A 27,500-nucleotide genomic window follows, 5' to 3' on the forward strand; every position below is an offset into this window, starting at 1 on the left:
GTCTCTCTCTCCCCGTGTCTCTCATCACCCCGTGTCTCCCCGTGTCTCTCTCCCCGTGTCTCCCCGTGTCTCCCCGTGTCTCTCTCCCCGTGTCTCTCTCTCCCCGTGTCTCTCTCCCCCTGTGTCTCTCTCTCTCCCCATGTCTCTCTCCCCGTGTCTCTCTCTCCCCGTGTCTCCCCGTGTCTCCCCGTGTCTCTCTCTCCCCGTGTCTCTCTCTCCCCGTGTCTCTCTCCCCGTGTCTCCCCGTGTCTCTCTCTCCCCGTGTCTCCCCGTGTCTCCCCGTGTCTCTCTCTCCCCGTGTCTCTCTCTCCCCGTGTCTCTCTCCCCCTGTGTCTCTCTCTCTCCCCATGTCTCTCTCCCCGTGTCTCCCCGTGTCTCCCCGTGTCTCTCTCTCCCCGTGTCTCTCTCTCCCCGTGTCTCTCTCTCTCCCCATGTCTCTCTCCCCGTGTCTCCCCGTGTCTCCCCATGTCTCTCTCCCCATGTCTCTCTCCCCGTGTCTCCCCGTGTCTCCCCGTGTCTCTCTCCCCGTGTCTCTCTCCCCGTGTCTCCCCATGTCTCTCTCCACGTGTCTCTCTACCCGTGTCTCTCTCCCCGTGTCTCTCTCTCCCCGTGTCTCTCTCCCCGTGTCTCCCCGTGTCTCTCTCTCCCCGTGTCTCTCTCTCTCTCCCCGTGTCTCTCCCCCCGTGTCTCTCTCCCCCGTGTCTCTCTGTGTCTCTCTCTCCCCGTGTCTCTCTCTCCCCGTGTCTCTCCCCCCGTGTCTCTCTCCCCGTGTCTCTCTCTCTCCGTGTCTCTCTCCCCGTCTCTCTCTCTCCCCGTGTCTCTCTCCCCGTGTCTCTCTCTCCCAGTGTCTCTCTGTGTCTCTGTCTCCCCGTGTCTCTCTCACCATGTCTCTCTCCCCGTGTCTCTCTCCCCGTGTCTCCCTGTGTCTCTCTCTCCCTGTGTCTCTCTCTCCCCGTGTCTCTCTCACCCCGTGTCTCCCCGTGTCTCTCTCCCCGTGTCTCCCCGTGTCTCCCCGTGTCTCTCTCCCCGTGTCTCTCTCTCCCCGTGTCTCTCTCTCCCCGTGTCTCTCTCTTCCCGTGTCTCTCTCTCCCCGTGTCTCTCTCCCCCTGTGTCTCTCTCTCTCCCCCATGTCTCTCTCCCCGTGTCTCCCCGTGTCTCCCATGTCTCTCTCCCCAATGTCTCTCTCCCCGTGTCTCCCCGTGTCTCCCCGTGTCTCTCTCCCCGTGTCTCTCTCCCCGTGTCTCCCCATGTCTCTCTCCCCATCTCTCTCTACCCGTGTCTCTCTCCCCGTGTCTCTCTCTCCCCGTGTCTCTCTCCCCGTGTCTCCCCGTGTCTCTCTCTCCCCGTGTCTCCCCGTGTCTCCCCATGTCTCTCTCCCGTGTCTCTCTCTCTCCCCATGTCCTCTTCCCCATGTCTCTCTCCCCGTGTCTCCCCGTGTCTCCCCGTGTCTCTCTCCCCGTGTCTCTCTCCCCGTGTCTCCCCATGTCTCTCTCCCCATCTCTCTCTACCCGTGTCTCTCTCCCCGTGTCTCTCTCTCCCCGTGTCTCTCTCCCCGTGTCTCCCCGTGTCTCTCTCTCCCCGTGTCTCTCTCTCTCTCCCCGTGTCTCTCCCCCCGTGTCTCTCTCCCCGTGTCTCCCCGTGTCTCTCTCTCTCCCCATGTCTCTCTCTCCCCGTGTCTCTCTCTCCCCGTGTCTCTCTCCCATGTCTCTCTCTCCCCGTGTCTTTCTCCCCGTGTCTCTCTCTCCCCGTGTCTCTCTCTCTCTCCCCGTGTCTCTCCCCCCGTGTCTCTCTCCCCGTGTCTCCCCGTGTCTCTCTCTCTCCCCATGTCTCTCTCTCCCCGTGTCTCTCTCCCCGTGTCTCTCTCCCCGTGTCTCTCTCCCCGTGTCTTTCTCCACGTGTCTCTCTCTCCCCGTGTCTCTCTCCCGTGTCTCCACAGAGACCCTTCGTGGTTTAATGAGGCCTGGTTCTCACGCTCAAGCAAGATGTGGGTGACAATTGGAGACTCAAGGTGGACCACCATCACCAACATCATCACTACCATCATCACCACATCACCAACATCATCACCAACATCACCATCATCACCAACACTAGCACTAACAATCACTAACATCACTAGCACCACCATCACCACCATCACCACCACCATCACCAACATCACTAGCACCACCATCACTACCATCACTAGTACCATCATCACCATCACTAACATCTATCACCACCATCACCATCAACATCACCATCATCACTAACATCACTACATCATCACCACCATCACCACCATCACCATCACCACCATCACCACCATCACCAACATCACTAACATCATCACCAACATCACTATCACCACCATCACCACCACCACCATCACCACCATCATCACCACCATCACCACCATCACCACCACCACCATCATCACCATCACCACCATCACCACCATCATCACCACCATCACCATCATCACTACCATCACCAACATCACCACCACCATCATCACTACCATCACTAACATCACTACCACCACCATCACCACCATCATCACCATCACTACCACCATCACTAATATCACTACCACCACCAATCACTAACATCATCACCATCACTACCACCATCACTAACATCACTAACATCATCACCATCACTACCACCATCACTACCACCATCACCATCACTACCATCACCACCATCATCACTAACATCACCACCATCATCACCATCATCACCAACACCACCAACATCACTAACATCACTACCACTAACATCACTACCACCATCACTACCACCATCACTACCATCATCACTAACATCACTAACATCACTACCACCACCATCACTAACATCACTACCATCACTAACATTACTAACATCATCACCATCATCACCACCATCACCACCAACATCACTAACATCACTACCATCACTAACATTACTACATCATCACCATCATCACTACCACCACCATCACCACCATCACCACCACCATCACTAACATCACTACCACCACCATCACTACCATCACTAACCATCACTAACATCATCACCATCATCACTACCATCACTAACATCACTACTACCACCATCAGTAAACATCACTACATCATCACTACCACCACCACCACCATCATCACTACATCACTACCACCATCATCACTAACAATCACCAACATCACAGCAACCACCATCACCACCACCATCACCATCATCACCATCACTAACATCAACATCACCATCATTACCATCACCATCATCACCACCACCATCACCTAACATCATCACCACACCATCACTAACATCACTACCATCACTACCATCACCACCAGCACTAACATCACTACCACCATCACCACCATCACCACCACCACCATCACCATCATCACCATCACTAAACATCAACATCACCATCATTACCATCACCATCATCACCACCACCATCACTAACATCATCACCATCACCATCACTAACATCACTACCATCACTACCATCACCACCATCACTAACATCACTACCACCATCACCACCATCACCACCACCACCATCACCACCATCACCACCATCACCATCATCACCATCACTACCATCACTACCACCACCATCACCACCACCATCACTAACATCATCACCATCACTACCATCACTACCACTCACTACCACCACCATCACTAACATCACCATCATCACCATCACTAACATCATCACCATCACTATCATTAACATCACTACCACCATCACTACCACCACCATCACCACCACCATCACTAACATCATCACCATCATCATCACCATCACTACCATCACTACCACCACCATCACTAACATCACCATCATCACCATCACTAACATCATCACCATCACTATCATTAACATCACTACCACCATCACTACCACCACTAACATCACCACCATCACTACCATCATCACCATCATCACCACCATCACCATCATCACCACCATCACTACCACCACCATCACCATCACCACCACCATCATCACTACCATCACTAACATCACCACCACCATCACTACCATCACTAACATCATCACCATCACTAACATCACCACCACCATCACTACCATCACTAACATCATCACCATCACTAACATGATCACCATCACTACCACCACCATCACCATCATCACCATCATCATCACTAACATCACTACCACCATCATCACCACCACCACCATCACTACCATCACTAACATCACTACCACCACCATCATCATCATCACCACCACCACCACCATCACCATCATCACCATCACCACCATCATCATCACCATCACCATCAACACTACCATCACCATCACTACCATCACTGCCATCACCATCAACACTACCATCACCATCACCATCAACACTACCATCACCATCACCATCAACACTACCATCACCATCACCATCAACACTACCATCACCATCACTAACATCACCACCACCATCACCACCACCACCACCATCATCACCACCATCACCATCAACACCACCATCACTACCATCACAACATCATCACCATCACTAACATCACTACCACCACCATCACCATCATCACCATCATCATCACCACCACCACCATCACCCCATCACCATCACCACCACCATCACCATCACCACCACCACCATCACCATCATCACCACCACCACCATCACCACCATCACCATCAACACTACCATCACCATCACTACCATCACTACCACCACCATCACCACCACCATCTAGTGAGTGAGTGAGTGGGTGAGTGGTGAGTGAGTGAGTGAGTGGTGAGTGAGTGGTGAGTGAGTGAGCAGTGAGTGAGTGAGTGTGTGGGTGAGTGAGTGGGTGAGTGAGTGGTGAGTGAGTGGTGAGTGAGTGGTGACTGAGTGGTGAGTGAGTGAGTGGTGAGTGAGTGAGTGGTGAGTGAGTGGTGAGTGAGTGAGTGGTGAGTGAGTGAGCGAGTGGTGAGTGAGTGGTGAGTGAGTGAGTGAGTGTGAGTGAGTGGTGAGTGAGTGAGTGAGTGGTGAGTGAGTGAGTGGGTGAGTGGTGAGTGAGTGGTGAGTTAGTGAGTGGTGAGTGAGTGGTGAGTGGGTGGTGAGTGAGTGGTGAGTGAGTGGGTGAGTGATTGAGTGAGTGGTGCGTGAGTGAGTGGTGAGTGAGTGGTGAGTGGTGATTTAGTGAGTGGTGAGTGAGTGAGTGGTGAGTGGTGAGTGAGCGGTGAGTGAGTGGTGAGTGAGTGGTGAGTGAGTGGTGAGTGGTGAGTGAGTGGTGAGTGAGTGGTGAGTGAGTGGGTGGGTGAGTGGTGAGTGAGTGAGTGAGTGGTGAGTGAGTGGGTGAGTGAGTGAGTGGTGAGTGAGTGAGTGGGTGAGTGGTGAGTGAGTGGTGAGTGAGTGAGTGGTGAGTGAGTGAGTGGTGAGTGAGTGGTGAGTGAGTGGTGAGTGAGTGGTGAGTGAGTGGGTGAGTGAGTGAGTGGTGAGTGAGTAGGTGAGTGGTGAGTGAGTGAGTGAGTGGTGGGTGGGTGAGTGAGTGAGTGGTGAGTGAGTGGTGAGTGGTGAGTGAGTGACTGAGTGAGTGGGTGAGTGACTGAGTGAGTGGTGAGTGAGTGGTGTATGAGTGAGTGGTGAGTGAGTGGTGAGTGAGTGGGTGAGTGAGTGGTGAGTGAGTGGTGAGTGGTGAGTGAGTGGTGAGTGGTGAGTGAGTGGGTGGTGAGTGGTGAGTGGGTGAGTGGTGGTGAGTGAGTGATGGTGAGTGGTGGTGAGTGAGTGAGTGGTGAGTGAGTGAGTGAGTGGTGAGTGAGTGGTGAGTGAGTGAGTGGGTGAGTGAGTGGTGAGTGAGTGGTGAGTGAGTGAGTGAGTGGTGAGTGAGTGGTGAGTGAGTAAGTGGGTGAGTGGGTGAGTGAGTGAGTGAGTGACTGAGTGAGTGGTGAGTGAGTGAGTGAGTGGTGAGTGACTGAGTGAGTGGTGAGTGAGTGGTGAGTGAGTGAGTGGTGAGTGAGTGGTGAGTGAGTGGTGAGTGGTGAGTGAGTGGTGAGTGGTGAGTGAGTGGTGAGTGAGTGGTGAGTGAGTGAGTGGTGAGTGAGTGGTGAGTGACTGAGTGAGTGAGTGTGTGAGTGAGTGGTGAGTGGTGAGTGAGTGGTGGTGAGTGGTGAGTGGTGAGTTGAAGTGGTGAGTGAGTGGTGAGTGGTGAGTGAGTGGTGAGTGAGTGGTGAGTGGTGAGTGAGTGTGAGTGAGTGGTGAGTGGTGAGTGAGTGGTGAGTGAGTGGTGAGTGAGTGTGAGTGGTGGGTGAGTGGTGAGTGGTGAGTGAGTGGTGAGTGGTGAGTGAGTGGGTGGTGAGTGAGTGGTGAGTGAGTGGTGAGTGGTGAGTGGGTGGTGAGTGGTGAGTGAGTGGTGAGTGAGTGGGTGAGTGAGCTGAGTGACTGAGTGGTGAGTGAGTGGTGAGTGAGTGAGTGGGTGAGTGAGTGAGTGAGTGGGTGAGTGGGTGGGTGAGTGAGTGGGTGAGTGGGGTGAGTGAGTGGGTGATTGAGTGAGTGGTGAATGAGTGGGTGGGTGGGTGAGTGAGTGAGTGAGTGGTGAGTGAGTGGTGAGTGGTGAGTGAGTGGTGAGTGAGTGGTGAGTGGTGAGTGAGTGGTGAGTGGTGAGTGAGTGGTGAGTGAGTGGTGAGTGGTGAGTGAGTGGTGAGTGAGTGGTGAGTGGTGAGTGAGTGAGTGGGTGCTGAGTGAGTGGTGAGTGAGTGGTGAGTGGTGAGTGGGTGGTGGAGTGGTGAGTGAGTGGTAAGTGAGTGGTGAGTGAGTGGGGGTGAGTGGTGAGTGAGTGAGTGGGTGAGTGAGTGAGTGGGTGAGTGAGTGGTGAGTGAGTGAGTGGGTGAGTGAGTGGTGAGTGAGTGGTGAGTGAGTGTGAGTGAGTGGGTGAGTGTCTCTGTGTGCAGGTGAGTACCTCAAGAAGGTCTGAAGGCAGTCCTGGACTACTACCACAATGTGAGAGTATCACACTCACCACTCACTCACCACTCACTCACCACTTAACACTCACTCACACTCACTCACCACTCACTCACTCACTGACCCACCCACTCACTCACTCACCCACCCACTCACTCACTCACCACTCACCCACTCACTCACTCACCCAACCCACTCACCACTCACTCACTCACTCACCACTCACTCACTCACCCACTCACTTACTCACCACTCACTCACCCACCCACTCACCACTCACTCACTCACCCACTCACTCACTCACTCACCCACCCACTCACCACTCACTCACTCACTCACCACTCACTCACTCACCCACTCACTTACTCACCACTCACTCACCACTCACTCACCCACTCACCCACCCACTCACCCACCCACCCACTCACCACTCACTCACACACACACTCACCACTCACTCACCACTCACTCACTGCTCACTCACCACTCACTCCACCACTCACTCACTCACCACTCACTCACTCACCCACCCACTCACTCACCCACCCACTCACCCACTCACCACTCACTCACCCACTCACCCACTCACCACTCACTCACTCACCCACCCACTCACCCACCCACTCACCCACCCACCCACTCACCACTCACTCACTCACCCACCCACTCACTCACTCACCCACTCACTTACTCACCACTCACTCACCCACCCACTCACCACTCACTCACTCACCCACTCACTCACTCACTCACCCACCCACTCACCACTCACTCACTCACTCACCACTCACTCACTCACCCACTCACTTACTCACCACTCACTCACCACTCACTCACCCACTCACCCACCCACTCACCCACCCACCCACTCACCACTCACTCACACACACACTCACCACTCACTCACCACTCACTCACTGCTCACTCACCACTCACTCACCACTCACTCACTCACCCACCCACTCACTCACCCACCCACTCACCCACTCACCACTCACTCACCCACTCACCCACTCACCACTCACTCACTCACCCACCCACTCACCCACCCACTCACCCACCCACCCACTCACCCACCCACTCACCCACCCACCCACTCACCACTCACTCACTCACCCACCCACTCACCCACCCACTCACTCACCACTCACTCACCACTCACTCACCACTCACTCACTACTCACTCACCACACACTCACCACTCACTCACTCACCCACCCACTCACCATGATGTTGTTGTTGATGTTGTTGATGTTGTTGTTGTTGATGTGTTGATGATGTTGTTGATGTTGTTGTTGATGTTGTTGTTGTTGTTGTTATTGATGTTGTTGATGTTGTTGTTGTTGAAGTTGATGATGTTGTTGACACCCCAGGTGCTGGGAGTGTCTATCTCCGGCTTCGTCGTCCCTGACCCGGCCATCATCGCCTCCACCTCCTCCACCTCCACCACCGCCTCCACCTCCACCACCGCCTCCACCTCCACCACCGCCTCCACCGCCCCTGTGTCCACCACCACCACCACCACCTCCACCACCAGCAGCCACGTGGGAATGTGCGATTCAGATGATACAACTCGCATGTTGCAGCTCATCCTGGGCTGTGCGGTGAACTGTGATCGAAAGGAAGGTGAGACACCGCTCTTGTTAGACACCCACACTAGTTAGACACGGCTCTAGTTAGACACAGCTCTAGTTAGACACCGCTCTAGTTAGACACCCACACTAGTTAGACACAGCTCTAGTTAGACACCGCCTCTAGTTAGACACAGCTCTAGTTAGACACCGCTCTAGTTAGACACCGCTCTAGTTAGACACCCACACTAGTTAGACACAGCTCTAGTTAGACACCGCTCTATGTTAGACACAGCTCTAGTTAGACACCGCTCTAGTTAGACACCGCTCTAGTTAGACACCCACACTAGTTAGACACAGCTCTAGTTAGACACCGCTCTAGTTAGACACAGCTCTAGTTAGACAGCCACACTTAGACAGCCCTCTAGTTAGACAGCCCACTTAGACAGCCCTCTAGTTAGACAGCCCACTTAGACAGCCCTCTAGTTAGACAGCCCACTTAGACAGCCCTCTAGTTAGACAGCCACACTTAGACAGCCCTCTAGTTAGACAGCCCCACTTAGACAGCCCTCTACTTAGACAAACACTCTAGTTAGACACCACTCTAGTTAGACACAGCTCTAGTTAGACACCACTCTAGTTAGACACCACTCTAGTTAGACAGCCACACTTAGACACCCACACTTAGACAGCCACTTCGTGTGACACTTAGACACCACTCTAGTTAGACACCACTCTAGTTAGACACCACTCTAGTTAGACACCGCTCTAGTTAGACACCGCTCTAGTTAGACACCACACTATTTAGACAGCCACTCTAGTTAGACACAGCTCTAGTTAGACACCCACACTAGTTAGACACCGCTCTAGTTAGACACCGCTCTAGTTAGACACAGCTCTAGTTAGACACCGCTCTAGTTAGACACAGCTCTAGTTAGACACCACTCTACTTAGACAGCCACACTTAGACACCCCCACTTAGACAGCCACTTCGTGTGACACTTAGACACCACTCTAGTTAGACACCGCTCTAGTTAGACACCACTCTAGTTAGACACAGCTCTAGTTAGACAGCCACACTAGTTAGACACCACTCTAGTTGGACACCACTCTAGTTAGACACCACTCCAGTTAGACACCACTCTAGTTAGACACCACTCTAGTTAGACAGCACTCTAGTTAGACACCACCTCTACTTAGACAGCCACACTTAGACACCACTCTAGTTAGACAGCCACACTAGTTAGACAGCTCTACTTAGACAGCCCTCTATTTAGACAGCCACACTTAGACACCACTCTAGTTAGACACCACACTAGTTAGACAGCTCTACTTAGACAGCCCCACTTAGACACCACTCTAGTTAGACAAACACTCTAGTTAGACAGGCCCTCCGTGTGCCACTTAGACACCGCTCTACTTAGACACCACTCTAGTTAGACAGCCACACTAGTTAGACAGCCACTCTAGTTAGACAGCAAACTAGTTAGACACCACACTATTTAGACAGCCACTCTAGTTAGACAGCCACTTCGTGTGACACTTAGACAGAGTTCTAGTTAGACACCGCTCTAGTTAGACAGCCACTTAGACAGCCCCTCTAGTTAGACAGCCACTTCGTGTGACACTTAGACAGAGTTCTAGATAGTCCAGACAGCTGACGTGGGTCACCCCTGGGGGTTGTGTGGTGAAGGTGAGACACAGCTCTAGTTAGACAGATCTACTTAGACAGCCCCACTTAGACACCACTCTAGTTAGACAAACACTCTAGTTAGACACCGCTCTAGTTAGACACAGCTCTAGTTAGACACAGCTCTAGTTAGACACCCACACTAGTTAGACACCACTCTAGTTAGACACCACTCTAGTTAGACACCGCTCTAGTTAGACACAGCTCTAGTTAGACACCCACACTAGTTAGACACCGCTCTAGTTAGACACCGCTCTAGTTAGACACAGCTCTAGTTAGACACCCACACTAGTTAGACACCGCTCTAGTTAGACACCGCTCTAGTTAGACACCGCTCTAGTTAGACACAGCTCTAGTTAGACACAGCTCTAGTTAGACAGCCACTCTAGTTAGACACAGCTCTAGTTAGACAGCCACACTAGTTAGACACCACTCTAGTTAGACACCACTCTAGTTAGACACCGCTCTAGTTAGACACAGCTCTAGTTAGACACCCACACTAGTTAGACACCGCTCTAGTTAGACACCGCTCTAGTTAGACACAGCTCTAGTTAGACACCCACACTAGTTAGACACCGCTCTAGTTAGACACCGCTCTAGTTAGACACAGCTCTAGTTAGACACAGCTCTAGTTAGACACAGCTCTAGTTAGACAGCCACTCTAGTTAGACACAGCTCTAGTTAGACAGCCACACTAGTTAGACACCACTCTAGTTAGACACCACTCTAGTTAGACAGCCACTCTAGATAGACAGCCACACTTAGACACCCCCACTTAGAAAGCCACTCTAGTTAGACACTGCTCTACTTAGCCACACGTAGACACCCCCACTTAGACAGCCACTTCGTGTGACACTTAGACACCACTCTAGTTAGACACCACTCTAGTTAGACACAGCTCTAGTTAGACACCACTCTAGTTAGACAGCCACACTAGTTAGACACCACTCCAGTTAGACACCACTCTAGTTAGACAGCCACACTAGTTAGACAGCCACACTAGTTAGACACCGCTCTATTTAGACACCACTCTAGTTAGACACCACTCTAGTTAAGACAGCCACACCTAGTTAGACAGCCACACTAGTTAGACACCACTCTAGTTAGACACCGCTCTAGTTAGACACAGCTCTAGTTAGACACCACTCTAGTTAGACACCGCTCTAGTTAGACACCGCTCTAGTTAGACACAGCTCTAGTTAGACACAGCTCTAGTTAGACACCACTCTAGTTAGACACCGCTCTAGTTAGACAGCCACACTAGTTAGACAGCCACACTCGTTAGACACCGCTCTAGTTAGACACCACTCTAGTTAGACACAGCTCTAGTTAGACACCACTCTAGTTAGACAGCCACACTAGTTAGACACCACTCTAGTTAGACACCGCTCTAGTTAGACACAGCTCTAGTTAGACACCGCTCTAGTTAGACAGCACTCTAGTTAGACAGCCACTCTAGTTAGACACCACTCTAGTTAGACAGCCACTCTAGTTAGACAGCACTCTAGTTAGACACCACTCTAGTTAGACACTGCTCTAGTTAGACAGCCCTCTAGTTAGACACCACTCTAGTTAGACACCACTCTAGTTAGACACCACTCCAGTTAGACACCACTCTAGTTAGACAGCCCTCTAGTTAGACAGCCCTCTAGTTAGACACCACTCTAGTTAGACACCACTCCAGTTAGACACCACTCTAGTTAGACACCACTCTAGTTAGACACCACTCTGGTTAGACAACCCCACTTAGACGCGACTCTAGTTAGACACCACTCTAGTTAGACACCACTCTACTTAGACAGCACTCTAGTTAGACACCACTCTACTTAGACACCACTCTATTTAGACACCACTCTACTTAGACACTACACTTAGACACCACACTTAGACAGCCCGTTCGTGTGATACTTAGACAGACTTCTAGATAGACAGCCCTCTACTTAGACACCGCTCTACTTAGACAGCCCTCTACTTAGACACCACACTTAGACACCACTCTACTTAGACACCACACTTAGACACCCTCTACTTAGACACCCTCTACTTAGACACGCGTGTGTGTGTCTGTGTGGTTGTGTGTGTCTGTGTGTGTCACTGTGTGTGTCACTGTGTGTGTGTGTCACTGTGTGTGTCACTGTGTGTGTGTGTCACTGTGTGTGTCACTGTGTGTGTGTGTGTCACTGTGTGTGTCACTGTGTGTGTGTCACTGTGTGTGTGTCACTGTGTGTGTGTGTAACTGTGTGTGTCACTGTGTGTGTCACTGTGTGTGTGTCACTGTGTGTGTGTCACTGTGTGTGTCACTGTGTGTGTGTCACTGTGTGTGTCACTGTGTGTGTGTCACTGTGTGTGTGTCACTGTGTGTGTGTGTCACTGTGTGTGTCACTGTGTGTGTCACTGTGTGTGTGTCACTGTGTGTGTCACTGTGTGTGTGTCACTGTGTGTGTGTCACTGTGTGTGTGTCACTGTGTGTGTCACTGTGTGTGTGTCACTGTGTGTGTCACTGTGTGTGTCACTGTGTGTGTGTGTCACTGTGTGTGTGTCACTGTGTGTGTCACTGTGTGTGTCACTGTGTGTGTGTCACTGTGTGTGTGTCACTGTGTGTGTGTGTCACTGTGTGTGTGTCACTGTGTGTGTCACTGTGTGTGTCACTGTGTGTGTCACTGTGTGTGTCACTGTGTGTGTGTGTCACTGTGTGTGTCACTGTGTGTGTGTCACTGTGTGTGTCACTGTGTGTGTGTGTGTCACTGTGTGTGTCACTGTGTGTGTGTGTCACTGTGTGTGTCACTGTGTGTGTCACTGTGTGTGTGTGTCACTGTGTGTGTGTGTCACTGTGTGTGTCACTGTGTGTGTGTCACTGTGTGTGTGTGTCACTGTGTGTGTGTGTCACTGTGTGTGTCACTGTGTGTGTCACTGTGTGTGTGTCACTGTGTGTGTCACTGTGTGTGTCACTGTGTGTGTGTGTCACTGTGTGTGTCACTGTGTGTGTGTCACTGTGTGTGTGTCACTGTGTGTGTCACTGTGTGTGTGTCACTGTGTGTGTGTGTCACTGTGTGTGTGTGTCACTGTGTGTGTGTCACTGTGTGTGTCACTGTGTGTGTCACTGTGTGTGTGTGTCACTGTGTGTGTGTCACTGTGTGTGTGTGTGTGTCACTGTGTGTGTCACTGTGTGTGTCACTGTGTGTGTGTGTCACTGTGTGTGTGTCACTGTGTGTGTCACTCTGTGTGTGTGTCACTGTGTGTGTCACTGTGTGTGTGTCACTGTGTGTGTCACTGTGTGTGTGTCACTGTGTGTGTCACTGTGTGTGTGTGTCACTGTGTGTGTGTGTCACTGTGTGTGTGTCACTGTGTGTGTCACTGTGTGTGTGTCACTGTGTGTGTCACTGTGTGTGTGTCACTGTGTGTGTCACTGTGTGTGTCACTGTGTGTGTGTCACTGTGTGTGTGTGTGTCACTGTGTGTGTGTCACTGTGTGTGTCACTGTGTGTGTGTGTCACTGTGTGTGTGTGTGTGTCACTGTGTGTGTCACTGTGTGTGTGTCACTGTGTGTGTCACTGTGTGTGTGTCACTGTGTGTGTCACTGTGTGTGTGTCACTGTGTGTGTGTCACTGTGTGTGTCACTGTGTGTGTGTCACTGTGTGTGTGTCACTGTGTGTGTCACTGTGTGTGTCACTGTGTGTGTGTGTGTGTGTCACTGTGTGTGTGTCACTGTGTGTGTCACTGTGTGTGTGTGTCACTGTGTGTGTGTGTGTGTCACTGTGTGTGTGTCACTGTGTGTGTCACTGTGTGTGTGTGTCACTGTGTGTGTGTGTGTCACTGTGTGTGTCACTGTATGTGTGTGTCACTGTGTGTGTGTCACTATGTGTGTGTGTCACTGTGTGTCACTGTGTGTGTCACTGTGTGTGTGTGTCACTGTGTGTGTGTGTCACTGTGTGTGTGTCACTGTGTGTGTGTCACTGTGTGTGTCACTGTGTGTGTGTGTCACTGTGTGTGTGTGTGTGTCACTGTGTGTGTCACTGTGTGTGTGTGTCACTGTGTGTGTGTCACTATGTGTGTGTGTCACTGTGTGTCACTGTGTGTGTCACTGTGTGTGTGTGTCACTGTGTGTGTGTGTCACTGTGTGTGTGTCACTGTGTGTGTATCACTGTGTGTGTGTCACTGTGTGTGTGTCACTGTGTGTGTGTCACTGTGTGTGTAACTATGTAACTGTGTATGTGTCACTGTGTCACTGTGTGTGTGTGTAACTATGTGTCTAACTATGTAACTATGTGTGTGTGTCACTGTGTGTGTAACTATGTGCGTGTAACTATGTAACTATGTGTGTGTGTCACTGTGTGTGTAACTATGTGTGTGTAACTATGTAACTGTGTATGTGTCACTGTGTGTGTGTATATACTGTGTGTGTGTAACTATGTATGTGTGTCACTGTGTCACTGTGTGTGTCACTGTATAACTATGTGTGTGTAGAGTATATAACTATATATATAACACTATGTATGTGTGTGTGTAGAGTATATAACTATGTGTGTGTGTGTATATACTGTGTGTGTCACTGTGTGTGTGTGTCACTGTGTGTGTGTCACTGTGTGTGTCACTGTGTGTGTGTCACTGTGTGTGTGTGTAGAGTATATAACTATGTGTGTGTAACTATATAACACTGTGTGTATGTGTGTGTATGTGTGTATGTGTGTGTGTAGAGTATATAACACTATATATAACACTATAACACTGTCACTATGTATGTGTGTATGTGTGTAGAGTATATAACTATGTATAACACTGTGTGTGTATGTGTAACTATATGTACTATGTGTGTGTAACTATATAACACTGTGTATGTGTGTAACTGTGTGTATGAGTATATAGCTATATAACTATATAACACTATGTATATGTGTAATTATGTATATGTGTAACTATGTGTGTGTGTAGAGTATATAACACTATAACACTATATATATAACACTGTGTGTGTAACTATATAACACTATATATGTATGTGTGTGTAGAGTATATAACTATATAACACTATGTATATGTGTAACTATGTCACTATATATGTGTGTGTGTGTAGAGTATATAACAATATATAACACTATATAACACTATATATAACACTATGTATAACACTATAACACTAACTGTGTGTATGTGTGTAGAGTATATAACTATATATAACACTATATATAACACTATATATAACACTATGTAACACTATAACACTATGTAACTATGTATATATGTCACTATGTATAACTATATATGTGTATGTGTGTGTAGACTATATAACACTATATAACACTATATATAACACTATATATGTCACTATAACTATATATATGTGTATGTATGTGTGTAGAGTATATAACTATATATAACACTATAACACTATATATAACACTATAACACTATATATAACACTATGTAACACTATAACACTATGTAACTATGTATATATGTCACTATGTATAATTATATATGTGTATGTGTGTGTGTAGAGTATATAACACTATATATAACACTATATATAACTATATATATGTGTATGTGTGTGTAGAGTATATAACACTATATATAACACTATATGTCACTATGTATAACTATATATAACTGTATGTGAGTGTGTAGAGTATATAACTATAACACTATAACACTATATATAACACTATAACTATGTATATGTGTGTGTATATATAACTATATAACACTATATATATGTGTATGTGTGTGTAGAGTATATAACACTATATAACACTATATATAACACTATAACACTGTGTATAACTATATATATATGTATGTGAGTGTGTAGAGTATATAACACTATATAACACTATATATAACACTATAACACTGTGTATAACTATATATAACTGTATGTGAGTGTGTAGAGTATATAACACTATATAACACTATATATAACACTATATATGTCACTATATATAACACTATATATATAACTATATAACTATGTATATATGTGTATGTGAGTGTGTAGAGTATATAACACTATATAACACTATATAACACTATATATAACACTATATAACACTATATATAACTGTATGTGAGTGTGTAGAGTATATAACACTATATAACACTATATGTCACTATGTATAACTATATATATATGTGAGTGTGTAGAGTATATAACACTATATATAACACTATATAACACTATATGTCACTATGTATAACTATATATATGTGTATGTGAGTGTGTAGAGTATATAACACTATATAACACTATATGTCACTATGTATAACTATATATATATGTGTATGTGAGTGTGTAGAGTATATAACACTATATAACACTATATATAACACTATATAACACTATATGTCACTATGTATAACTATATATATGTGTATGTGAGTGTGTAGAGTATATAACACTATATAACACTATATATAACACTATATAACACTATATGTCACTATATATAACTATATATATGTGTATGTGAGTGTGTAGAGTATATCCAGGCTATAATGCAGCTGGAGGAGTCGGTGCAACATGCAGTGATGGCTGCCATACAGGAGGTGAGACTTTGTCTCTCTGTCTGTCTCTGTCTATCTGTCTGTGTCTCTGTGTCTATCTCTGTCTATCTGTGTCTCTGTGTGTCTTTGTGTGTCTTTGTGTGTCTGTGTGTGTGTGTCTATCTGTCTCTCTGTCTCTGTCTATCTGTCTGTGTCTCTGTGTCTATCTGTGTCTCTGTCTGTCTCTGTGTGTGTCTCTGTGTGTCTCTGTGTGTCTCTCTGTCTATCTGTGTGTCTCTGTTTATCTGTGTGTCTCTGTGTGTGTCTCTGTGTGTCTCTCTGTGTGTCTCTGTCTCTCTGTCTCTCTGTCTGTCTCTGTGTCTCTCTGTGTCTCTGTGTGTGTCTCTGTGTCTCTCTGTCTCTCTGTGTGTCTGTCTCTCTGTGTGTCTGTGTCTCTGTGTGTCTCTGTGTGTCTCTGTATCTCTGTGTCTCTGTGTCTCTCTGTCTATCTCTGTCTGTCTGTCTGTGTGTCTCTGTGTCTCTGTGTCTCTCTGTGTCTCTGTGTCTCTCTGTCTCTGTGTCTCTGTGTGTCTCTCTGTCTCTGTGTGTCTGTCTCTGTGTCTCTGTCTCTCTGTCTCTGTGTCTCTCTGTCTCTGTTTCTGTGTGTGTCTCTGTGTGTGTCTCTGTGTGTGTGTCTCTGTGTGTGTCTCTGTGTCTCTGTGTGTCTCTGTGTGTGTCTCTGTGTGAGTCTCTGTGTGTGTCTCTGTGTGAGTCTCTCTGTGTGTCTCTGTGTGTGTCTCTGTGTGTGTCTCTGTGTGTGTCTCTGTGTGTCTCTGTGTGTGTCTCTGTGTGAGTCTCTCTGTGTGTCTCTGTGTGTGTCTCTGTGTGTGTCTCTGTGTGTGTCTCTGTGTGTCTCTGTGTGTGTCTCTCTGTGAGTCTCTGTGAGTGTCTCTGTGTGAGTCTCTCTGTGTGTCTCTGTGTGTGTCTCTGTATCTCTCTGTCTCTCTCTGTCTCTCTGTCTCTGTGTCTCTGTGTCTCTGTTTCTGTGGGTCTCTGTGTCTCTCTGTCTCTCTGTGTCTCTGTGTGTCTCTGTGTGTGTCTCTCTGTGTCTCTGTGTCTCTGTCTCTGTGTCTCTGTGTCTCTCTTTGTGTCTCTCTGTCTCTGTCTCTCTGTGTCTCTCTGTGTCTCTCTGTGTGTCTCTGTGTCTCTCTGTCTCTCTTTGTGTCTCTCTGTCTCTGTGTCTCTCTGTGTGTCTCTGTGTCTCTCTGTGTGTCTCTGTGTCTCTCTGTCTCTCTTTGTGTCTCTCTGTCTCTGTGTCTCTCTGTGTGTCTCTGTCTCTGTGTGTCTCTGTGTCTCTGTCTCTGTGTGTCTCTGTGTCTCTCTGTCTCTCTGTCTCTGTGTCTCTTTGTCTCTCTGTGTCTTTGTGTCTCTGTGTCTCTCTGTCTCTGTGTCTCTCTGTGTGTCTCTGTCTCTGTGTGTCTCTGTCTCTGTGTGTCTCTGTCTCTCTGTCTCTTTGTGTCTCTGTGTCTCTCTGTCTCTATGTCTCTGTCTCTCTGTCTCTCTTACTCTATGTGTCTCTGTCTCTCTGTCTCTCTGTCTCTGTGTCTCTCTGTCTCTCTGTCTCTCTGTCTCTGTGTCTCTCTGTCTCTGTGTCTCTGTGTCTCTCTGTGTCTCTCTGTGTGTCTCTGTGTCTCTCTGTCTCTCTTTGTGTCTCTCTGTCTCTGTGTCTCTCTGTGTGTCTCTGTGTCTCTCTGTGTCTCTCTGTGTCTCTGTGTCTCTCTGTGTGTCTCTGTCTCTCTGTCTCTCTGTCTCACTGTCTCTCTGTCTCTGTGTCTCTCTGTCTCTCTGTGTCTCTCTGTCTCTCTGTGTCTCTCTGTCTCTCTGTGTCTCTGTCTCTGTGTCTCTGTGTCTCTCTTTGTGTCTCTCTGTCTCTGTCTGTCTCTGTGTCTCTCTGTGTCTCTGTCTCTGTGTGTCTCCCTGTCTCTCTGTCTCTCTGTGTCTCTCTGTGTCTCTCTGTGTGTCTCTGTGTCTCTCTGTCTCTCTTTGTGTCTCTCTGTCTCTGTGTCTCTCTGTGTGTCTGTGTGTCTCTCTGTGTGTCTCTGTGTCTCTCTGTCTCTCTTTGTGTCTCTCTGTCTCTGTGTCTCTCTGTGTGTCTCTGTCTCTGTGTGTCTCTGTGTCTCTGTCTCTGTGTGTCTCTGTGTCTCTCTGTCTCTGTGTCTCTGTGTCTCTCTGTCTCTCTGTCTCTGTCTCTCTTACTCTATGTGTCTCTGTGTCTCTCTGTCTCTGTGTCTCTTTGTCTCTCTGTGTCTTTGTGTCTCTGTGTCTCTCTGTCTCTATGTCTCTGTCTCTCTTACTCTATGTGTCTCTGTCTCTGTGTCTCTCTGTCTCTCTGTCTCTCTGTCTCTGTCTCTCTCTGTCTCTGTCTCTTTGTCTCTCTGTCTCTCTGTCTCTGTGTGTCTCTGTGTCTCTGTGTGTCTCTGTCTTTGTGTCTCTGTGTGTCTCTGTCTCTGTGTCTCTCTGTCTCTCTGTCTCTGTGTGTCTGTCTCTCTGTCTCTGTGTGTCTCTCTGTCTCTCTGTCTTTGTGTCTCTCTGTCTCTGTGTGTCTCTGTCTCTGTGTCTCTGTGCCTCTGTGTCTGTGTGTCTCTGTGTCTCTCTGTCTCTGTGTCTCTGTGTCTCTATCTCTGTCTTTCTGTCTCTCTGTCTCTGTGTGTCTCTGTGTGTCTCTCTGTCTCTGTGTGTCTCTGTGTGTCTCTGTGTCTGTGTGTCTCTGTCTCTGTGTTTCTCTGTCTCTGTCTCTGTGTGTCTCTGTCTCTGTGTGTCTCTGTCTCTGTCTGTATCTGTCTCTCTGTGTGTCTCTGTCTCTGTGTGCCTCTATTTCTCTGTCTCTCTATCTCTCTGTGTGTCTCTGTCTCTGTGTGTCTCTGTCTCTCTGTCTGTGTGTGTGTCTACCTGTGTCTCACCGTGCCTCTCTCCCCGTGTCTCCCCGTGTCTCTCTCCCCGTGTCTCTCTCCCCGTGTCTCTCTCCCCGTGTCTACCCGTGTCTCCCTCCGCGTGTCTCTCTCCCCGTGTCTCCCTCCCCGTGTCTCTCTCCCCGTGTCTCTCTCCCCGTGTCTCCCCGTGTCTCCCCGTGTCTCTCTCCCCGTGTCTCTCCCTCCCCGTGTCTCTCTCCCCGTGTCTCCCCGTGTCTCCCCGTGTCTCTCTCCCCGTGTCTCTCTCTCCCCGCGTCTCTCTCCCCGTGTCTCCCCGTGTCTCTCCGTGTCTCTCTCCCCGTGTCTCCCCGTGTCTCCCCGTGTCTCTCTCCCCATGTCTCCCCGTGTCTCTCTCCCCGTGTCTCTCTCCCCGTGTCTCTCCGTGTCTCTCTCCCCGTGTCTCTCTCTCCGTGTCTCTCTCCCCGTGTCTCCTCGTGTCTCCCCGTGTCTCCCCGTGTCTCTCTCCCCGTGTCTCCCTGTGTCTCTCCGTGTCTCCCTCCCCGTCTCTCTCTCCCCGTGTCTATCTCCCCGTGTCTCTCTCCCCGTGTCTCTCTCTCCCCGTGTCTCTCACCCCGTGTCTCTCTCCCCATGTCTCCCTCCCCGTGTCTCTCTCCCCGTGTCTCTCTCCCCGTGTCTCTCTCCCCATGTCTCCCCGTGTCTCCCCGTGTCTCTCTCCCCGTGTCTCCCCGTGTCTCTCTCCCCGTGTCTCTCTCCCCGTGTCTCCCCGTTTCTCCCCGTGTCTCCCTCCCCGTGTCTCTCTCCCCGTGTCTCTCTCCCCGTGTCTCCCTGTGTCTCTCCGTGTCTCTCTCCCCGTGTCTCCCCGTGTCTCTCTCCCCGTGTCTCTCTCCCCGTGTCTCTCTCCCCGTGTCTCCCTGTGTCTCTCCGTGTCTCCCTCCCCGAGTCTCTCTCCCCGTGTCTCCCCGTGTCTCCCCGTGTCTCTCCCCGTGTCTCCCCATGTCTCTCTCCCCGTGTCTCACTGTGTCTCCCCGTGTCTCCCCGTGTCTCCCCGTGTCTCTCTCCCCGTGTCTCCCCGTGTCTCCCCGTGTCTCTCTCCCCGTGTCTCCCCGTCTCTCCCCGTGTCTCTCTCCCCCGTGTCTCTCTCCCCGTGTCTCTCTCCCCGTGTCTCCCCGTGTCTCCCCGTGTCTCCCCGTGTCTCTCTCCCCGTGTCTCCCCGTGTCTCTCTCCCCGTGTCTCCCCGTGTCTCCCTGTGTCTCTCTCCCCGTGTCTCCCCGTGTCTCTCTCCCCGTGTCTCCCCGTGTCTCCCCGTGTCTCTCTCCCCGTGTCTCCCCGTGTCTCCCCGTGTCTCCCCGTGTCTCTCTCCCCCCGTGTCTCCCCGTGTCTCTCTCTCTCCCCGTGTCTCTCTCTCCCCGTGTCTCTCTCCCCGTGTCTCTCTCCCCGTGTCTCCCCGTGTCTCCCCGTGTCTCCCCGTGTCTCCCCGTGTCTTGTCTCTCTCCCCGTGTCTCTCTCCCCGTGTCTCCCTGTGTCTCTCCGTGTCTCCCTCCCCGAGTCTCTCTCCCCGTGTCTCCCCGTGTCTCCCCGTGTCTCTCTCCCCGTGTCTCCCCGTGTCTCCCCGTCTCTCCCCGTGTCTCTCTCCCCGTGTCTCTCTCCCCGTGTCTCTCTCCCCGTGTCTCCCCGTGTCTCCCCGTGTCTCACTGTGTCTCCCCGTGTCTCTCTCCCCGTGTCTCCCCGTGTCTCTCTCCCCGTGTCTCCCCGTGTCTCCCCGTGTCTCTCTCCCCGTGTCTCCCCGTGTCTCCCCGTGTCTCTCTCACCCCGTGTCTCCCCGTGTCTCTCTCTCTCCCTGTGTCTCTCTCTCCCCGTGTCTCTCTCCCCGTGTCTCTCTCCCCGTGTCTCCCCGTGTCTCCCCATGTCTCCCCCCGTGTCTCCCCGTGTCTCTCTCCCCGTGTCTCTCTCCCCGTGTCTCTCTCCCCGTGTCTCCCCCCGTGTCTCCCCGTGTCTCCCCGTGTCTCTCCCCGTGTCTCTCTCCCCGTGTCTCCCCGTGTCTCCCCCCCGTGTCTCCCCGTGTCTCCCCGTGTCTCTCTCCCCGTGTCTCTCCCCGTGTCTCTCTCCCCGTGTCTCTCTCCCCGTGTCTCTCTCCCCGTGTCTCTCTCCCCGTGTCTCTCTCCCCGTGTCTCTCTCCCCGTGTCTCTCTCCCCGTGTCTCTCTCCCCGTGTCTCCCCGTGTCTCCCCGTGTCTCTCTCCCCGTGTCTCTCTCCCCGTGTCTCTCTCCCCGTGTCTCTCTCCCCGTGTCTCTCTCCCCGTGTCTCCCCCCCGTGTCTCTCTCCCCGTGTCTCTCTCTCCCCGTGTCTCTCTCCCCGTGTCTCTCTCCCCGTGTCTCTCTCCCCGTGTCTCTCTCCCCGTGTCTCTCTCCCCGTGGCTCTCTCCCCGTGTCTCTCCCCGTGTCTCTCTCCCCGTGTCTCTCTCTCCCCGTGTCTCTCTCCCCGTGTCTCTCTCTCCCCGTGTCTCTCTCCCCGTGTCTCTCTCCCCGTGTCTCTCTCCCCGTGTCTCTCTCTCCCCGCGTCTCTCTCCCCGTGTCTCTCTCCCCGTGTCTCCCCGTGTCTCCCCGTGTCTCTCTCCCCGTGTCTCTCTCCCCGTGTCTCTCTCCCCGTGTCTCTCTCTCCCCGTGTCTCTCTCCCCGTGTCTCCCCGTGTCTCCCCCCCGTGTCTCTCTCCCCGTGTCTCTCTCTCCCCGTGTCTCTCTCCCCGTGTCTCTCTCTCCCCGCGTCTCTCTCCCCGTGTCTCTCTCCCCGTGTCTCTCTCCCCGTGTCTCCCCGTGTCTCCCCGTGTCTCTCTCCCCGTGTCTCTCTCCCCGTGTCTCTCTCTCCCCGCGTCTCTCTCCCCGTGTCTCTCTCCCCGTGTCTCCCCGTGTCTCCCCGTGTCTCTCTCTCCCCGTGTCTCTCTCTCCCCGTGTCTCTCTCTCCCCGTGTCTCTCTCTCCCCGTGTCTCTCTCCCCGTGTCTCCCCGTGTCTCTCTCTCCCCGTGTCTCTCTCTCCCCGTGTCTCTCTCTCTCCCCGCGTCTCTCTCCCCGTGTCTCTCTCTCCCCGTGTCTCTCTCCCCGTGTCTCTCTCCCCGTGTCTCTCTCCCCGTGTCTCTCTCTCCCCGTGTCTCTCTCCCCGTGTCTCTCTCCCCGTGTCTCTCTCTCCCCGTGTCTCTCTCCCCGTGTCTCTCCCCCCCCCGTGTCTCTCTCCCCGTGTCTCTCTCCCCGTGTCTCTCTCCCCGTGTCTCTCTCCCCGTGTCTCTCTCCCCGTGTCTCTCTCCCCGTGTCTCCCCGTGTCTCTCTCTCCCCGTGTCTCTCTCCCCGTGTCTCTCTCCCCGTGTCTCCCCGTGTCTCTCTCTCCCCGTGTCTCTCTCCCCGTGTCTCTCTCCCCGTGTCTCTCTCCCCGTGTCTCCCCCCCGTGTCTCTCTCCCCGTGTCTCTCTCCCCGTGTCTCTCTCTCCCCGTGTCTCTCTCCCCGTGTCTCTCTCCCCGTGTCTCTCTCTCCCCGTGTCTCTCTCCCCGTGTCTCTCCCCCCCCCGTGTCTCTCTCCCCGTGTCTCTCTCCCCGTGTCTCTCTCCCCGTGTCTCTCTCCCCGTGTCTCTCTCCCCGTGTCTCTCTCCCCGTGTCTCCCCGTGTCTCTCTCTCCCCGTGTCTCTCTCCCCGTGTCTCTCTCCCCGTGTCTCCCCGTGTCTCTCTCTCCCCGTGTCTCTCTCCCCGTGTCTCTCTCCCCGTGTCTCTCTCCCCGTGTCTCCCCCCCGTGTCTCTCTCCCCGTGTCGCCCCGTGTCTCCCCGTGTCTCCCCGTGTCTCCCCGTGTCTCCCCGTCTCTCCCCGTGTCTCTCTCCCCGTGTCTCTCCCCCCCGTGTCTCTCTCCCCGTGTCTCTCTCTCCCCGTGTCTCTCTCTCCCCGTGTCTCTCTCCCCGTGTCTCTCTCTCCCCGTGTCTCTCTCCCCGTGTCTCTCTCCCCGTGTCTCTCCCCCCCGTGTCTCTCTCCCCGTGTCTCTCTCTCCCCGTGTCTCTCTCCCCGTGTCTCCCCGTGTCTCTCTCTCCCCGTGTCTCTCTCCCCGTGTCTCTCTCCCCGTGTCTCTCTCCCCGTGTCTCCCCGTGTCTCTCTCTCCCCGTGTCTCTCTCCCCGTGTCTCTCTCTCCCCGTGTCTCTCTCTCCCCGTGTCTCTCTCCCCGTGTCTCTCTCCCCGTGTCTCTCTCCCCGTGTCTCCCCGTGTCTCTCTCTCCCCGTGTCTCTCTCTCCCCGCGTCTCTCTCCCCGTGTCTCTCCCCGTGTCTCCCCGTCTCTCCCCGTGTCTCTCACCCCGTGTCTCTCTCTCCCCGTGTCTCTCTCCCCGTGTCTCTCTCCCCGTGTCTCTCTCCCCGTGTCTCTCTCCCCGTGTCTCTCTCACCCCGTGTCTCTCTCCCCGTGTCTCTCTCCCCGTGTCTCTCTCCCCGTGTCTCCCCGTGTCTCTCTCCCCGTGTCTCTCTCCCCGTGCTCCCCGTGTCTCTCTCTCCCCGTGTCTCTCTCTCCCCGTGTCTCTCTCTCCCCGTGTCTCTCTCTCCCCGTGTCTCTCTCTCCCCGTGTCTCTCTCCCCCCGTGTCTCTCTCTCCCCGTGTCTCTCTCTCTCCCCGTGTCTCTCTCTCCCCCCGTGTCTCTCTCTCTCCCCGTGTCTCCCCGTGTCTCCCCGTGTCTCTCTCCCCGTGTCTCTCTCCCCGTGCTCCCCGTGTCTCTCTCTCCGTGTCTCTCTCTCCCCGTGTCTCTCTCCCCGTGTCTCCCCCCCCGTGTCTCTCTCCCCGTGTCTCTCTCCCCGTGTCTCTCTCCCCGTGTCTCCCCGTGTCTCCCCCCCGTGTCTCCCCGTGTCTCTCTCCCCGTGTCTCTCTCCCCGTGTCTCTCTCTCCCCGTGTCTCTCTCCCCGTGTCTCTCTCCCCGTGTCTCTCTTCCCGTGTCTCTCTCCCCGTGTCTCCCCGTGTCTCTCTCTCCCCGTGTCTCTCTCCCCGTGTCTCTCTCCCCGTGTCTCTCTCCCCGTGTCTCTCTCCCCGTGTCTCTCTCCCCGTGTCTCTCTCCCCGTGTCTCTCTCCCTGTGTCTCTCTCCCCGTGTCTCTCTCCCCGTGTCTCCCCCCCGTGTCTCCCCGTGTCTCTCTCCCCGTGTCTCTCTCTCCCCGTGTCTCTCTCTCCCCGTGTCTCTCTCTCCCCGTGTCTCTCTCCCCGTGTCTCTCTCCCCGTGTCTCTCTCCCCGTGTCTCTCTCCCCGTGTCTCTCTCCCCGTGTCTCCCCGTCTCTCTCTCTCCCCGTGTCTCTCTCCCCCCCGTGTCTCTCTCCCCCCCGTGTCTCTCTCCCCGTGTCTCTCTCCCCGTGTCTCTCTCCCCGTGTCTCTCTCCCCGTGTCTCTCTCCCCGTGTCTCCCCCCCGTGTCTCCGTAGCTGATGACCAAGGAGGAGCTGTCTCATCCCACGCTAAATGAGACTTCAGGGGAGCTCGAGAGACAGGTGAGACAAACACTCGGACATCTTTGTTACGAACATGGTAACCATAGTAACCACGGTAACCATAGTAACCACGGTAACCATAGTAACCACGGTAACCATAGCGACCACTACTATCACTCCTACTACAGCCATGTCTCTGTGTGAGTCTCTGTGTGTGTCTCTGTGTGTGTCTCTATGTGTGTCTCTGTGTGTGTCTCTGTGAGTGTGTCTGTGAGTGTGTCTCTGTGTGTGTCTCTGTGTGTGTCTCTGTGTGTGTCTCTGTGTGAGTCTCTGTGTGTCTCTCTGTGTGAGTCTCTGTGTGTGTCTCTGTGTGAGTCTCTGTGTGTGTCTCTATGTGAGTCTCTGTGTGTGTATCTGTGTGTGTCTCTGTGTGTCTTTGTGTCTCTGTGTGTGTCTCTGTGTGTCTCTGTGTGTCTCTGTGTGTGTGTCTCTGTGTGTGTCTCTGTGTCTCTGTGTGTGTCTCTGTGTGTGTGTCTCTATGTGTGTCTCTATGTGTGTCTCTGTGTGTGTCTCTGTGTCTCTGTGTGAGTCTCTGTGTGAGTCTCTGTGTGAGTCTCTGTGTGTGTCTGTGTGTGTGTCTCTGTGTGTGTGTGTGTGTGTCTCTGTGTGTCTGTGTGTGTCTGTGTGTGTCTCTGTGTGTCTCTGTGTGTGTCTCTGTGTGTGTCTCTGTGTCTCTGTGTCTCTGTGTGTGTCTCTGTGTGTGTCTCTGTGTGTGTCTCTGTGTGTGTCTCTGTGTCTCTGTGTCTCTGTGTCTCTGTGTGTGTCTCTGTGTGTCTCTCTGTGTCTCTGTGTGTGTCTCTGTGTGTGTCTCTGTGTCTCTGTGTGAGTCTCTGTGTGTCTCTGTGTGTGTCTCTGTGTGAGTCTCTGTGTGTGTCTCTGTGTGTGTCTCTGTGTGTGTCTCTGTGTCTCTGTGTGTGTCTGTGTGTGTGTCTCTGTGTGTGTCTCTGTGTGTGTGTGTCTCTGTGTGTCTGTGTGTGTCTGTGTGTGTCTCTGTGTGTGTCTCTGTGTGTCTCTGTGTGTGTCTCTGTGTGTGTCTCTGTGTCTCTGTGTCTCTGTGTGTGTCTGTGTGTGTGTCTCTGTGTGTGTCTCTGTGTGTGTCTTTGTGTGTGTCTCTGTGTCTCTGTGTCTCTGTGTGTGTCTCTGTGTGTCTCTCTGTGTCTCTGTGTGTGTCTCTGTGTGTGTCTCTGTGTCTCTGTGTGAGTCTCTGTGTGTCTCTGTGTGTGTCTCTGTGTGAGTCTCTGTGTGTGTCTCTGTGTGTGTCTCTGTGTGTGTCTCTGTGTCTCTGTGTGTGTCTGTGTGTGTGTCTCTGTGTGTGTCTCTGTGTGTGTCTCTGTGTGTGTCTCTGTGTCTCTGTGTGTGTCTCTGTGTGTGTCTGTGAGTGTGTCTGTGAGTGTGTCTCTGTGTGTGTCTCTGTGAGTGTCTCTGTGTGTGTCTCTGTGTGAGTCTCTGTGTGTGTCTGTGTGTGTGTGTCTCTGTGTGTGTCTCTGTGTGTGTCTGTGAGTGTGTCTCTGTGTGTGTCTCTGTGTGTGTCTCTGTGTGTGTCTCTGTGTGTGTCTGTTTGTGTGTCTCTGTGTGTCTCTGTGTGTGTCTCTGTGTGTGTCTCTGTGTGAGTCTCTGTGTGTGTCTCTGTGTGTGTCTCTGTGTGTGTCTGTGAGTGTGTCTCTGTGTGTGTCTCTGTGAGTGTCTCTGTGTGTGTCTCTGTGTGAGTCTCTGTGTGTGTCTGTGTGTGTGTCTCTGTGTGTGTCTCTGTGTGTGTCTGTGAGTGTGTCTCTGTGTGTGTCTCTGTGTGTGTCTGTGTGTGTGTCTCTGTGTGTGTCTCTGTGTGTGTCTGTGTGTGTCTCTCTGTGTGTGTCTCTGTGTGTGTCTCTGTGTGAGTCTCTGTGTGTGTCTGTGTGTGTGTCTCTGTGTGTGTCTCTGTGTGTGTCTGTGAGTGTGTCTCTGTGTGTGTCTCTGTGTGTGTCTCTGTGTGTGTCTCTGTGTGTGTCTCTGTGTGTGTCTGTGAGTGTGTCTCTGTGTGTGTCTCTGTGAGTGTCTCTGTGTGTGTCTCTGTGTGAGTCTCTGTGTGTGTCTGTGTGTGTGTCTCTGTGTGTGTCTCTGTGTGTGTCTGTGAGTGTGTCTCTGTGTGTGCCTCTGTGTGTGTCTCTGTGTGTGTCTCTGTGTGTGTCTCTGTGTGAGTCTCTGTGTGTGTCTGTGTGTGTCTCTCTGTGTGTGTCTCTGTGTGTGTCTCTGTGTGTGTCTCTGTGTGTGTCTCTGTGTGAGTCTCTGTATGTGTCTGTGTGTGTGTCTCTGTGTGTGTCTCTGTGTGTGTCTGTGAGTGTGTCTCTGTGTGTGTCTCTGTGTGTGTCTCTGTGTGTGTCTCTGTGTGAGTCTCTGTGTGTGTCTGTGTGTGTCTCTCTGTGTGTGTCTCTGTGTGTGTCTCTGTGTGTGTCTCTGTGTGTGT

The 27,500-nt window shown here is 51.8% G+C and overlaps 1 protein-coding gene across 4 annotated transcripts in view; it reads left to right on the forward strand.

Moving 5' to 3' along the window:
* Positions 1-6,875: 6,875 nt before the first annotated feature.
* The window catches only part of LOC142908545 (protein Hook homolog 1-like), a 63,616-nt gene continuing 42,991 nt past the window's right edge, over positions 6,876-27,500 (forward strand). For all 4 annotated transcript variants that reach the window (XM_076059292.1, XM_076059291.1, XM_076059290.1 and 1 more), the window contains exons 1-4: positions 6,876-6,947; positions 8,285-8,537; positions 16,647-16,714; positions 24,995-25,060. In XM_076059292.1, coding sequence (XP_075915407.1) covers positions 8,462-8,537; positions 16,647-16,714; positions 24,995-25,060 — 210 coding nt within the window. In that variant the 5' untranslated portion in view covers positions 6,876-6,947; positions 8,285-8,461. The remainder of the gene's footprint in view (positions 6,948-8,284; positions 8,538-16,646; positions 16,715-24,994; positions 25,061-27,500) is intronic.

The sequence above is a fragment of the Petromyzon marinus genome (assembly GCF_048934315.1).
Source record: "Petromyzon marinus isolate PM22_M1 ecotype Great Lakes invasive population chromosome 85 unlocalized genomic scaffold, UKy_Petmar_22M1.pri1.0 chr85_unloc.4, whole genome shotgun sequence".
Taxonomy (NCBI): Eukaryota; Metazoa; Chordata; class Hyperoartia; order Petromyzontiformes; family Petromyzontidae; genus Petromyzon; species Petromyzon marinus.